We start from the raw sequence: 13,250 nt of genomic DNA, 5'->3' as shown, positions 1-13,250 counted from the left end.
AGATCATGACCTGAGCCGAAGTCGGACGCTTAACCGACTGAGCCACCCAGGCGCCCCTCTATAGTGTTTTTAAATATGTTGCATGTAAAATATTTCAGACACACACAAAACGTATAAAAACATAATAGAATGTACATCCATGTACCTACTACCTGCCTACCTTTCTTTCTTTCTTTCTTTCTTTCTTTCTTTCTTTCTTTCTATTTTGTTTTAATATTTATTTATTTTTATTTTTTTTTTTGAGAGAGAGACAGAGTGTGAGCTGAGGAGGTGCAGAGAGTGGGAGACACATAATCCAAAGCAGGCTCCAGGCTCTGAGTTGTCAGCACAGAGCCTGATGCGGGGCTCGAATTCACGGACTGTGAGATCATGACCTGAGCCGGAGCTGGATGCTCAACTGACTGAGCCACTCAGGCACCCCCTTTTTTTTTTTTTAAGTTTATTTATTTTTGAGAGAGGGGGACAGAGCATGAGCAGGGGAAGGGCAGATAGAGAGGGAGACAGAATCTGAAGCAGGCTCCAGGCTCTGAGCTGTCAGCACAGAGCCCGATGTGGGGGGCTCAAACCCACAGACCGCAAGATCATGACCTGAGTCGAAGTCAGACACTTAACTAACTGAGCCACACACGTGCCCCTACCAACCTTTCTTTCTAGGAAACAAAACGCTGCCAATACAGTTGAACCCCCCCTGGGCACCTCCCCTTGGTCACACACCCTTTCTGTCCTACTCCCCATTCCACCCCATTACACCACCACAGTGGTATAAGCCCTCTCCTGAAACCCCTGTTAATCCCATGCATCTTTCTGCAGGGTGCTTTTTACCACCTTCTCCACCTTCCTCCGCTCTCTCATCTCTCACCCAGTATTGTTCTCTTCAGTATAATGCCACCCTAAGAATAAGAAAAGTATTTGTGATAGGAAGAGGAGAACCCATACAAGAGTCCTCGCGGGGCGCCTGGGTGGCTCAGTCGGTTAAGCGTCCGACTTCAGCTCAGGTCACAATCTCGCGGTCCGTGAGTTTGAGCCCCGCGTCGGGCTCTGTGCTGACAGCTCAGAGCCTGGAGCCTGCTTCTGATTCTGTGTCTCCCTCTCTCTCTGCCCCTCCCCCGTTCATGCTGTGTCTCTCTCTGTCTCAAAAATAAATAAACGTTAAAAAAAAAAAAAATTTAAAAAAAAAAAAAAAAGAGTCCTCCCTAGTCTTACAAATTAGTCCAGGTGAGGGTTTCCATTTCCCCCCTTTCCGTCTCCAATCACACAGCTTGTTGAACTGGGAATAATGGGCTGGCCACTTGAGCCACATGTTGGTTTGGGGCCTGAAGGGAAATATTTTTTTCTCCTATCTAAAATAACCATTTTGTGGGGTGCCTGGCTGGCTCATTCAGTAGAGCATGCAACTCTTGATCTTGGAGTCTTGAGTTCAAGCCCCATATTGCTCTTAGAGCGTACTTAAAAAAAAATAATAATAAATAAGACGTATCCCACATGAGAGTATAAACAAAACTCTAGAAACCTAGGCAGGCCAAACCCAATGAAAGACAAAGCAACCGGAGGAGGCATTCAGTTGCCAGTGGATAGATAGCTTGGCCCCAGGGACCAAAGTTCTTATTGACACAGCCTCCCAGTGTTTACCTGGGAAGTGGGGGTGAGAGCCACCTACTACTCCTCACCCCGTTATGCAGGCCACACTTCCTCAGAGCACTTGTCTTGGCAGGGCACCCTCCCAAGCTTAGGGCAGTGCCAGAGTTGGTAACGCTCATGGTTATTGCAGACTTTGAGCTTCAGCTGTCTCTCAGAAGGTTACACAGTCCGAGCTGGGCTCTGCTACCCTCCTCATTCTAGGGCTTCTCCTTGCTCTACTTTGGGAATCCCAGTTGATAGCAGTGGATGTAGTAGGAAGGCTAGGGCAAGAGAATAAGGATCTAGCCTACCCCTGCCTCTAGTTTCCTGTGTCTCGTTGATGTCTCAGTACTTTCCTTTTCTGTGAGAGATGACTTGGAGCCTTAAGGTTCCTCTCTAGCTCCGTGACTACAGCCCTCAGGTGTGCTTCCCTTCCTGTCTTTCGTTTGTTTGCATTACTATTTGCATCCATTTCCTCATTATGTGTTAGTTTGTACTTTTGCCCCGTTAGGCCTGAAATAACCTTACTCCAGTTGTCACTTGTAGGTGTAGTAGAAAGAGCACTATACTGTATGGGTCAAGACACCTGGACTCTGATTCTGGTGCTGCCATTGTCTTGTTATACAACCTTGGCAGCTCACTTAATTCTTCGTATCTGTTTGTTCAAGTACTTACTTGCTATATTCTTCCCCACATAAGATTTCTGTTAATCTTCTCAACATTTAGGTGAGGTGGATATCATGATTGCTTGTTAAAGATAATAAGCCAGGGGTGCCTGGGTGGCTCAGTCGGTTAAGTGTCTGACTTCGGCTCAGGTCATGATCTCACGGTTTGTGAGTTCGAGCCCCGCATCAGGCTTTGTGCTGACAGCTCAGAGCCTGGAGACTGTTTCGGATTCTGTGTCTCCCTCTTTCTCTGCCCCTCCCCTGCTCATGCTCTGTCTCTCTCTGTCTCAAAAATAAATAAAACATTAAAAAAAAATTAAAGATAATAAGCCAAAGCTCTAAGAAGTTAAATGACTTGACCCAATCACAAAGCCAGTAAGTAGTAGAGCCTGGACTAGAACCCAAGCCTTCTGAATCCAAATTCTTTGTTTTTTCCCATGAGCTCATAAATATGTAAACAAAAAACTAAAGGAATTGTGGAAACTAACTTTCCCCTTCTGTCTTTCAAGTCAACGTTGGTGAGGACTGTCCGGTATTTGATGGCCTGTTTGAGTTCTGTCAGTTATCTACTGGTGGCTCTGTGGGTAAGGAATATACCTCCCTCCTCGAGGGCAGTGCTGGGTTGTATTAGTGAGGTCTGCCTTTTAGGCCACTATCCTAGTAGGGCTGATCTGTGACCCCATAAAATGGGTCTTGTGAGTTTTTACCTTAGGTCTTTAAAATATCCTTCTGGTTCAGTCCCAGCCCAGGTTCAGTCTCTGACATGGTACTGACAGGTGTCCTTGACCGTCCTCTCCTACCCAGAGATCTTACATACTGGAATTCCCTGCAGACCTCGTGGGGTTGTTGAGATGCTGTACATAGAAGCAATTTGCAAACTGCAAAGTGCTATAAAAATGGGAAGTGTCATCATCTGTGTCTTACAAAAGAGCATGGTAATTACCTTTGGAGGTCAGAAATACTCCTCACGTATCTCCCACTTCCATTATTAACTTCTAGACTACCTCCAGGATTACTCTAAACCCTTTTTTAACAAATATATATTTTCCTATGATCATTGTTTGGTCTCTTCTCCCCTTCCCCCTGCCTCTCAATATAACCTCAGAAAACAAAGATGTACACAGGAAAAAATTACCCACAATCATACTGTCCAAAGATAATCATTACTACCATTTTGGTGTTTGTATATGCATTCTTTTTTGTTAGTATATATCTGGATATAACATATACATCCATATTTTATAAAAATGTGTCACGTGTATATAGTTTTGTGTCTGAATTTTTTATTTAGTCAATCTTTAAGATTTCTTTGGTAGTCTATAGCATGATTTCTAGTTGCTTCAGGATTATGCCATGTTATGGACCAACGTCAGTTGATATAATTGGTCCCTCTTGGATCATTTGGCTTGTTCTGTGTCTTTATTGCTGTTAAAGTTACATGCCACAAATGCACCTGCATACACAAGTGTATATTTCTCTCACTTCTTGGGCCTGTTTGTGCTTTGAGCTTCTAGTTCCTTTAGTATCTTCATCATTTTTTGACCATGAACCATGGTAAGAAACACATTTACTCTTGCAATCCAGGTTGTGCACACACACTGTCATTCTGAAGCCAGTTTCACAGAAGAGCAACTTCCTTTACTGTTATTTTATTCTAGTCTGTTTTGTTTAAAATTGTGTGTGTATAAACACACACACACACACACACACACTAATCATGACCCACTAAACCAATTTTAAGGCCTACTGATGGGTTTCCACCTTCGGTTTGGAAAAAAGTTGTTTAGAGTAGCCAGCCAATGTCATATTTACTCCCTGTTAGAATAGGGAGGGAGGGAGAGAACAGTCCAGCGATTGAATAGGCAGGTTCTACCTCTCACCAGGTTTCCTGGGCTTCTTGGGGAAAGGGAGAATGGCTTGCTAACAGTCTTGTGTTCTCTCTTTCACACCCAGCAAGTGCTGTGAAACTTAATAAGCAGCAGACGGACATCGCTGTGAATTGGGCTGGGGGCCTGCATCATGCAAAGAAGTCTGAGGCATCTGGCTTCTGTTACGTCAATGATATCGTCTTGGCCATCCTGGAACTGCTAAAGTATGCCTGCCTGGCCTTGTCTCTTGGAGGAGCACCTTAGGCCAGGTTCCCACTTCCCTCTCCCCCTGGGCTTGCCTCCCTAGTTTGCTTTTCCTAGCGGTGTGCTGGCTAGGATGTGTTCAGTGAGTGTCTCTGGCTGGCCATCCTCTCTTTGACGGGGTCCCGGTTTGATTTGAGCCCACGGCAAGATCAGGGGCAGGTGCTGCTCAGATCCTGCCTCCAGAGTGTCCCTGTGTGGCTGGAGTTGAGCCTGGCTGTAGAGTAGGAAGATCGGACTTGGTCGGCTTGGTCAGGCCTCTGGAGACACCCTGCCGCTCTTCCACCTTCCTTCAGCCAGTTTCCACGTCTCTGGTGCTTAGAGATACCTGAGGGAGGCAGCCAGCCCGGTAAGCTGGGACCTGGCGCCCTTGGCGCGTCCCACTCCCAGAGAGCCGCCAGACCCCTGACCCCCTTCTGATCCTAGGTATCACCAGAGGGTGCTGTATATTGACATTGATATTCACCACGGCGATGGCGTGGAAGAGGCCTTCTATACCACAGACCGGGTCATGACTGTGTCCTTTCATAAATACGGAGAGTACTTCCCGGGAACTGGGGACCTACGGGTGAGAACTCCCTTCAGGGGCCAGCCAGCTCACCCCTAGCTGCCAGCTCTAACTCTCCTATCTCATGTCACCAGAAACCACTTCCTGCCCCTTCTGCCATTCAGAATGCCATACCCCAGCCTAGGGTACCTGCCCTGGTCTTCCCTCCCTTATTCTGGAGGAAGGGAATGATGAGACACAAAGGGTTGGGAGGGATAGGGGTCTCATGACTCATTGCAAGCCCCTCCTGGCCACAGCTAAGTTACACTGCACTATTCAGATGCCCCAAACAATTTGAATTTTAGGCTAGAGACATCAGGTTCTCTCTCTCATGGGCTAGGAATTGAGACCCTTATGGACCATCTCAAGGGTTCTTAACCTTCCCCTTTGATCATCTGACTGAAAGCTATGGACTCTGTCACCAGGAAAGCATAAGGAATCTTTTGTATCTGATACTGAATAGTTAATTAAAGACACCTCCCCTTACTGAAGCCCATCTATAGACCTCAGGATAAAAGTCCTTGGAAACTAACTCACTGAACTGTTGTATCTGCTTCTATTAGCATGAATATGAAACCAACCCTTTGCCATGCACTAGCCCTCTGGTGAAAAAGTAGCACTAATTCATGTTTGCTGTGGCCAGCATAATAAATGGTCTTTCTTCTACCTTCTCTGGAGAGGAAAAGGTCGTCCCAGGGTGGGTGTTAGTTCTGTGACCCAACTACCAGCAGCTCTAACCCAATCCAAAGATGGAGGTCTTGTGCTCTGGGGTAGGATATTCCATCTCTGGCTCCATAAACAGTTCTCAGCCTGGGCGCAGGCTCAGTGGTGTGTCCAGAAACGTGAGCTAGACTTGCTAGTGAGGGGAATGGTATTAACCAAGGTGCCCCTGCTCTGTCCCTGGCCCACTTCATGGATCCCAATTGTCTCTCTTAGAATACTGCCTCTTTCCTTAGCCTTCCAGCCCCTGTCCTTGAACTTCTTCCTAGCTTCATCTTTCAGTTTTACTTTAATGTCCCTCTTGATTAGGATATTGGGGCTGGCAAAGGCAAGTATTACGCTGTTAACTACCCGCTCCGAGATGGGATCGATGACGAGTCCTATGAGGCCATTTTCAAGCCGGTAAGTGGCTTATCCACCACCCGGACTACCAGTGGGATTAGTCTAAGGGATGGGTAGCAAAGTACCCCCAGCATACCTCAGGGACCTCACCCCACTGAGAAGCTGGTTGGGAAATGAGCTGTGTTTTGACCCTGGATTGTTATGCTGTGTGGTCAGCTAGAGGAACAAAATTCATCCAAATATTTATTGATGCCTTCTGTGGGTCAGGCCCTCTGTCGGATACAAGAGTATCTAAGACATGAATCATGCCCTTAAAGACCTCACAGTCTACATCGTGGGAGGCAGGCACACACACAACAGTGTGTGGTCATTACTGTTTTGCAGGATGAACAGAGGAAGGGGAGACAAACCGCTGCCTGGGCTGGGGAGAGGGTAGTCAAAGAGGATTTCACAGAGGTGGTGACATTTGAGCTGGACTTTGGAAAATGAGGAGTTGCTATGTGAAGAAGGAGGTGGAGGCCGGAGGGCAGGGATGGCATTCAGCAGGGGGGACAGTACATAGCTGTATGTAGATCAGTATGATGGGTGGGAGGAGTGTTGAAGGACGTGGGAAATGTATATGGGGGTCTTGGATGCCAAGCTGAGGAGTTAAATCTTCACCTGCAATCCACAAGGAACCATTACTGGAGTATTAACCTAATAAGGTTAGGTAGTCAAGTGCCTACTGTATGCCTTGCAGTAGGGGTGACAGAGAAGTCCAAGGTATGATCTTTGTCCTAGGTAACGTCAAAGTCTTGTGAGAATGGGAAAGGTGAAGGTGAGCACTCCCTCACAATAGGAGGCTCAAAGTCTCAAAAGACTGAAGGAGCAGGGCAGATGAAGCCAAGGGTCAGAAGAAGGGGCACTGGAGCTTGGGTAGTGAAAGAAGCGGAAGACTGAGGGAAAGGTGAGGCTGTTCTAGGTTCAGCATTACTAGAGCTAGAAGAAGCCTCTTGGAGAGCCTCCTAAATTGAAAAACTGAAATCCTAAATAGGGAAACAAGAACTCCAGACTGATACTTCCTCCTTACCACCCCGCACGAGGGAGAGTGGAAATGTAGGAATAAATACAGGAAACGGAAGAAGTACTGCAGCCCACCCTTTGCAGCCCCTAACATCACATAGCTTTTCTTGAAGCTGGTGGTGACGAGGATGTGTCCTTTTAGGTCATGTCCAAAGTAATGGAGATGTTCCAACCCAGTGCAGTTGTCTTACAGTGTGGCTCTGACTCCCTATCTGGGGATCGGTTAGGTTGCTTCAACCTGACCATCAAAGGTGAGACCAGGTAGCATAGAGATGGGTGGGCAGGGTTCTGCCAGGCGCTCCTGTAACCCAGCACCCCTTTCTCCCATCAAGGGCATGCCAAGTGTGTAGAGTTTGTGAAGAGCTTCAACCTGCCTATGCTGATGCTGGGAGGAGGCGGTTATACCATCCGTAACGTGGCCCGCTGCTGGACGTATGAAACAGCCGTGGCTCTGGACACGGAGATCCCAAATGGTAATAGCCCTGGGCCAGGTTGGGCTGGGCAGAGCCAGAGCTCATGTGTCCTAGAGTTTATAACCCCTTCCCCATTGGCCATGTGGCCTCTCCTCTTCTGATACTGGGCATTCTCTTCCCTATCTTCTTGTGATTGTCAGACCATCGCTTTTTCCTGAGTCCTTTTTTGACCCTGCCGCCTCTCCTTCCCACTTCTGGTCTAGACATAATGATCAGTGGTTATTTATAGCTTTGGAATTTCTACTCTGTAGGGTAACTGGGGTAGTGAGTGAGGAGGTGCTCCCGACGAGCATTGCCTAAATTTTTCTAAACCATGAGCTTGTGCCTTCTCCTCAGTGGGGGGTGAGGTGTGGACACTGGAGAATGGCATTAAAAAGACTGAAACCCTATAAGCACTCAGGTCTCACCCTGTCTCAGAGGCATTCTTCTCAGTTTGATGGTTGGGCTAGCAGTTCCAGATAAACCTACAAGTGCTTTTCTCAGGGTCCCATGGTAGCCAGGTCTTTGACTCTTATCTCCTGCCCCCAATTAGAGCTTCCATACAACGACTACTTCGAATACTTTGGACCAGATTTCAAACTTCACATCAGTCCTTCCAATATGACCAACCAGAACACCAATGAGTACCTGGAGAAGATCAAGTGAGTATATTCCCCAGACACACCCTGATTGAACATTCCAGGCTCTGGTTTGTCCCTAACCAGCGCCAGCCACCCTCTCTACCATTGGCCATAGACAGCGACTGTTTGAGAACCTGCGAATGCTGCCCCACGCACCTGGGGTCCAAATGCAGGTGATTCCTGAGGATGCCATTCCAGAGGAGAGTGGCGACGAGGACGAAGAAGACCCTGACAAGCGCATCTCGAGTAAGACCCAGACCCAGGGGCCTGTAATTTCCCACTCAGTAGGTCGCTGACTTCCCACCACTGTTCTTGGTTCCACTTTCCTCTCAAGCTACCCACCTGTTGAGAAACCCAAGTTCTGGTAGTTGGGACAGTTTAGGGAGTCTGAGTTTCCTTCCTTTCTTCTTGGTCACCCCTTCCCTTGGTGTCTCTTGGACACACAGGGAGGCACTGGGCACAGGTCCTGAGGTAAAAATAATCTCCTGCACTCTCACCCATTATTTCCCATTACTTCCCAGTCTGTTCCTCTGACAAACGAATCGCCTGTGAGGAAGAGTTCTCGGACTCTGATGAAGAGGGAGAAGGCGGTCGCAAGAACTCTTCCAACTTCAAAAAAGCCAAGAGAGTCAAAACTGAGGATGAAAAAGAGAAAGATCCAGAAGAGAAGAAAGGTGGGTTTGGGTTGTATCTGGACTTGGGTCTTGAGCCCCAGGCCCCAGAGGAGGATGAATCTATGTAGGGCACTGGGAGGAGGGAGCTGACTCAGGCCCTGCCTTCTGTGGGGCTGTCTCAGCTCCCAGAAGTGGCAGGGCCCACAAAAGAATGAAACTCGATTTGTCATCTCCAGTGGCTGATTGAGCCCTGCCAGGCTCCAGAGCCAGGGACATGCCTGGGCTCCCCTTGGTCAGGAGTGTGGCTCTCACATACCACCCAAGCCCTTTTCCCAGCACTTCACCCCAGTTTCCCAGGGGGCTGCCTCCGCCCACCGGGTTCAGGCTCTAGCAGGCCAGGAAACCGGTCCAACCTGTTTGTTCTCCACAGGGCTCAATGGGAGGGCCTGGGATGGGCTTTTCTCTCTTTAGTATGTCCACTGAGCTGCAGTGTTGGGGAAGGGGTTTCAGGTAAGTGAAAATTCTTTCTGGAAGTCTTTCTGGAAGGGATCCCTTCACCATCCCTACATTCTTATGTTCTAGAAGTCACAGAAGAGGAGAAAACCAAGGAGGAGAAGCAAGAAGCCAAAGGGTGAGGAAGGAGCTGTCAGCCATCTCCCTGGCATTGGAGCACCAGCCCTTTTGTCCGCTATGCCGAGGGAAGGCGCAGGGACAGCTGGTGCGGCTTACAAAGACCTCTTTCAGGGACCAGTCCATCTCTGCAGTTCTAGGCAGAGCTAGGAAGCCCCAGCTCTCAGCAGTCACCTGGGCAGCTAGGGTCCTATAGAAGTCATTGTCCCCATATTTTTGCCTCAAGGCCTCTGGGGTGCATGATCTCATGCCAGTCTCTGCTCTCTCCACAGGGTCAAGGAGGAGGTCAAGTTGGCCTGAGCAGACCTCTCCAGTTGTGGCTTCCTGCCAAGTTTCCCACCTTTCTCCCACAACCCCTCAGATTTTATATTTTCTATCTCTCTGTGTATTTATATAAAAATATATTAAATATAAATATCCCCAGGGACTAGACAGGAACCAGGGCCCTGAGCCCAGGGCACGTGTTAGGAGTGAGCTTTTCTAGTGGCTGTCTTGCCACCCATCCTTTCCCACTTCTTAATTTTGAACCATAAAGGGTGCTGGGTCTGGAAAGCATATTCTTAAGAAGCCATAGGACAAAATCCTGAAATGTTAAGTGCCTGCTTAGTGGCTTTGGAAAGGTGCCCTTACTGGGCATTCTAGGAGTGGCTAGATCTTGAGGGACCCCCTGTCAGGCTCCTTAAGGTAATATCAGCCATTTTTAGATTGGTTCTGTTATACCTTCCCACTGGCCCCCTGTGAGCCAAGAAACTCACACTGCCTGCCCTCTATCCTCGCCCAGTTCTGCAGGTGGAGATTGGTAGTCTAGTTTCCTTTTTGAGATACTATTTTAATTTTTGTGAGAATCTTTGTAATAAAATGGTACATTTCTACATCCTCCTGAGCTTGTCTCCTAGCAGTATCCCTGGGTTGATTTCAACTCCACTTCCCTGTCCTTCTGGTGTCCATGAGAATCTGGGCAACCCTCCTGAACAAGAAGACAACCCCACAATCTTACCCCTCACCTTAATCCCTCCCTCAAGGGTTGAGGTTAACCAGTCTTCTCACCCTACTCCCAGAAGACCACTCATTAAAAAGCACTACTAAAGGGACGACATTTATTCCTTTTCCAAATGTTACAGTAAAACCAGGTGGAAGAGAATGGTTTTAGCAGTTAGAAAAAAAAAAAAAAAAAAGTACAAATCTGGGGTTTGGCCATTAAAAGTTATTTACAACAATGGGAGGGGGAAAAAAAAGACAACAAGAAGTTGTTTCACATTACAGACCTCCCCCCCACCCCAAAGCCTAATACTTGCTTACCAAGTCAAAAAAGAGACACAGTCGATTCACAAGCTGGAGGTTTGAACTTGAGTAAGACATTTATAAAAACCTAGACAGGGGCAGTGTCCTCCCCAGCCCAGGTGCCACTAGGCACAGCACAAGAGACTAAAAACTCAACAGGGGTTAGGGGGGAGGGGGAAGGCTGGACACTCAGGGTTTGGGAGTGTAGACACCCCACATCTGGCTCAGGGATTTGGGGAATAGAGTAAACAAAACCTACTTGGAAAAGAATTGGGGAAGAAAACCAGCAATTGCCTTCTGCAGGGCAGGACAGGGGTGGGGACAGGAGAGGTAGGGCCAGGGGCAGGAGCATTTCACATCACTAACCTAACTTGGGAAACTGCAAGGGACCATCTTCAACTGGCCTTAAGAGGAAGGCCAAATGGACGATGGGAGAATCCACAGGAGGGAAAAGGAGAGGGAACGTGGCGGGGAGGGGGCAACAGCCCCTTCCTTTCTGGGCACAGGAAGGCAGCCAGGGCACCAGGTCCAGGCAGTGACCTCACAAGGACAGCACAGTTTTTGCAGCTTAGAGATCACCCACCTGCCCCCACCCAGCTACTCATTCTGCTCGCTGGCGGGTGTAGGGCCACTCTCCGGCCCCGAGGGAGTGGATGGCTCTGCAGCCTGGGGCCCTGCCTCTTCTGTGTCTCCTCCCTTGGAGGCAGCACTAGCCTCTGCCCCCTTGGCCTGGGGCTCCTGGCTCTCGGGGGTGGCAACAGCCTTCCCTTCCTGGGCTGTGCCTTCCTCGCTGCAGGCACCGATCTCCCCCTGCTCCTGCTCTTCCTCTGTGGGTGAGGAGGCAGAAGAATCACCCCCACCCTCCTTCCGATTTCTCTTGAAGGACAGACCACTCAATTTGAAAGGCTTCTTGAAAGAGAATTTCTTCTTCTTCTTGGGGGTCTCCTTGGCGGGGGCATCCCCCTTGACCTCAGCGCCCTGGCTAGGGGGTGCTGGCTCGATGGCATCGCCAGTGGCCCCGGCTGCCTCCTCTGTTCCGTTCACGGGGGGCGATTCCCCTTCACCCTTGGGGGATAAGTCTCCATTGCTTTTCACGTGGCCATTCTCCTGCAGGGCAGAGGAGACAGCAATAAGGGCCGGGTCTCTACCCCACCTCCCCCAGCCCGCCCCTGACCCCTTCCAGGCAATGGGACCCCGACTATTCTGCAACCCGGGAGGTTGGCTGTAGCTTCACCCCCACCGGGATCCCGTCAAACATCTCCCTCCTGCCCTCACGAGCGCGCGGGGGCCGAGCGCGCAGAGGCCGCGGCCGGCAGGAGGCGCTGGGGTCCCGTGGCCCCCCACCCACCTCCCCCGGGGCGCGCTCTCCATTCGGCACAGACCCGCTCGAGGCCGCCGATCCCCGGCGGGCGGGCGAGCGAGCCCAGCAAGCCGACAACGGGCGGGAAGCCGCCCCAGGGCGCTCTTCTCCGCACCTGGACGGCCCATTTTCCCAGCCTCCTGCTTTGTGTAAACGGCCCCCCACCCACCCTAGGCTCTCCCATCTCGATTCCCCCCCACCTCCCCACCGCCGCCAAAAAGAAGGCCGTGAGTCACCGAGATCGGGTCTAAGGGTGGAGTGCCCTCCCCCCCGGGCGCCCGCCCCGCGGCCCCTGGGCGCCCCCTTGGCGCGGCCCGGCAGCGCCTTTGTTCCTCGCGCGGCACTCGGGGCGGCCGGGGGGCAGCGCCGGGGGCCGGGGCCGCGAACAAAGAAGGCAGCGGGGCCGGGCCGGCGCCCCCTCCCCGCCCCTCCCCTCGCTTCGCCCGCGGGGGCTGCGGCGCCGAGAACAAAGGGACCGGGCGGGGGAGGGGGCGCCGCGTGTCCCGGGCCGGACAAAGCGCGCGGCCCCGGCCCAGGGCCCCAAAGGGGGCGAAGTGAGGGAGGAGGGGGCCGGGTCGGGCCGTTCCGAGTGCACCCACCTGTCCGTTGGCCTTAGCAGGGGAAGCGCCTGCTGCCTCCTCGGCGGTCACGTCGCCCCGGGGAGCCTTGGAGCTCTGGCTGCCCATGATGGGGGGGGGGTCTGCTGGGGGGCGCCCGGAGCCGCCCCGGGCTCGCGCCGCAGGGGATAGTTCAGCCGGGTCGGCCTGGCCGGCGGAGGGGTGGGGCTCGCGCCTGAGGGGGAGGGGTATCGGGGGGGAAACCGAGCTGCACCCCCCTCTCCGCGCCCGACCCGCTAGCTGCGCCCGCCGCCGCTCAGCTCCGCGCCAGAATGCCGCCCGCCGCCCGCCGAGCTGCCTTATATATGCGCCCCAGCTCGGGGCGGGGCCGGACATTTAAATAAGCGCCCAATCGAGGAGCAGAGGCGGGCTCAGGTCCCGGGCCCCACTTGCGCAGTGGGCGACGCCGGCGGTCTGGTACCCCCAGCCTACTCGCCTACCAGGGCAGGTGGGGTCCAGCGTGGGTAGGGGAGAGGCGGGTCTTTCGGCGAGCTGGGCTGAGGAGTGGGGGGGGGCTCCTAGAGGAAGGGGAGAGCAATCCTGTCACCACCCACCCGTCCGAGTGGACGCCCC

At 51.5% G+C, this 13,250-nt stretch overlaps 2 protein-coding genes across 4 annotated transcripts in view; one reads left to right on the top strand and one right to left on the bottom strand.

Moving 5' to 3' along the window:
* HDAC1 (histone deacetylase 1) overlaps window positions 1–10,302 on the top strand; it is a 31,644-nt gene extending 21,342 nt beyond the window's left edge. The window contains exons 4-14 of one of the 3 annotated variants that reach the window (XR_009607560.3): window positions 2,792–2,866; window positions 4,236–4,374; window positions 4,838–4,979; window positions 5,988–6,080; window positions 7,225–7,333; window positions 7,415–7,555; window positions 8,088–8,196; window positions 8,291–8,421; window positions 8,697–8,849; window positions 9,372–9,507; window positions 9,692–9,834. Coding sequence is in view for 2 of the 3 variants with exons in the window: in XM_060624667.3 (XP_060480650.1) it covers window positions 2,792–2,866; window positions 4,236–4,374; window positions 4,838–4,979; window positions 5,988–6,080; window positions 7,225–7,333; window positions 7,415–7,555; window positions 8,088–8,196; window positions 8,291–8,421; window positions 8,697–8,849; window positions 9,692–9,816 (1,217 nt within the window). In the remaining variant the exon portion in view is untranslated. Of the gene's footprint in view, window positions 1–2,791; window positions 2,867–4,235; window positions 4,375–4,837; window positions 4,980–5,987; window positions 6,081–7,224; window positions 7,334–7,414; window positions 7,556–8,087; window positions 8,197–8,290; window positions 8,422–8,696; window positions 8,850–9,371; window positions 9,508–9,691 lie in introns of all 3 variants that reach the window. The other 2 variants (XM_060624668.3, XM_060624667.3) reach the window with 2 other exon arrangements.
* A 200-nt stretch (window positions 10,303–10,502) lies between these two features.
* MARCKSL1 (MARCKS like 1) lies at window positions 10,503–12,933 on the bottom strand. The gene is made up of 2 exons (XM_060624669.3): window positions 12,660–12,933; window positions 10,503–11,807 (listed from the first exon to the last, which is right to left on the bottom strand). The coding sequence occupies exons 1-2, from the start codon at window positions 12,744–12,746 to the stop codon at window positions 11,298–11,300; spliced, it is 597 nt and encodes a 198-aa protein (XP_060480652.1). The 5' UTR covers window positions 12,747–12,933; the 3' UTR covers window positions 10,503–11,297.
* Between the last annotated feature and the right edge of the window lie 317 nt (window positions 12,934–13,250).

This window comes from Panthera onca, chromosome C1 (assembly GCF_046562875.1).
Source record: "Panthera onca isolate mPanOnc1 chromosome C1, mPanOnc1 haplotype 2, whole genome shotgun sequence".
NCBI lineage: Eukaryota > Metazoa > Chordata > Mammalia > Carnivora > Felidae > Panthera > Panthera onca.
The sequence above is the reverse complement of the archived record's forward strand: the minus strand, read 5'-3'. Positions and strand labels throughout refer to the sequence as shown.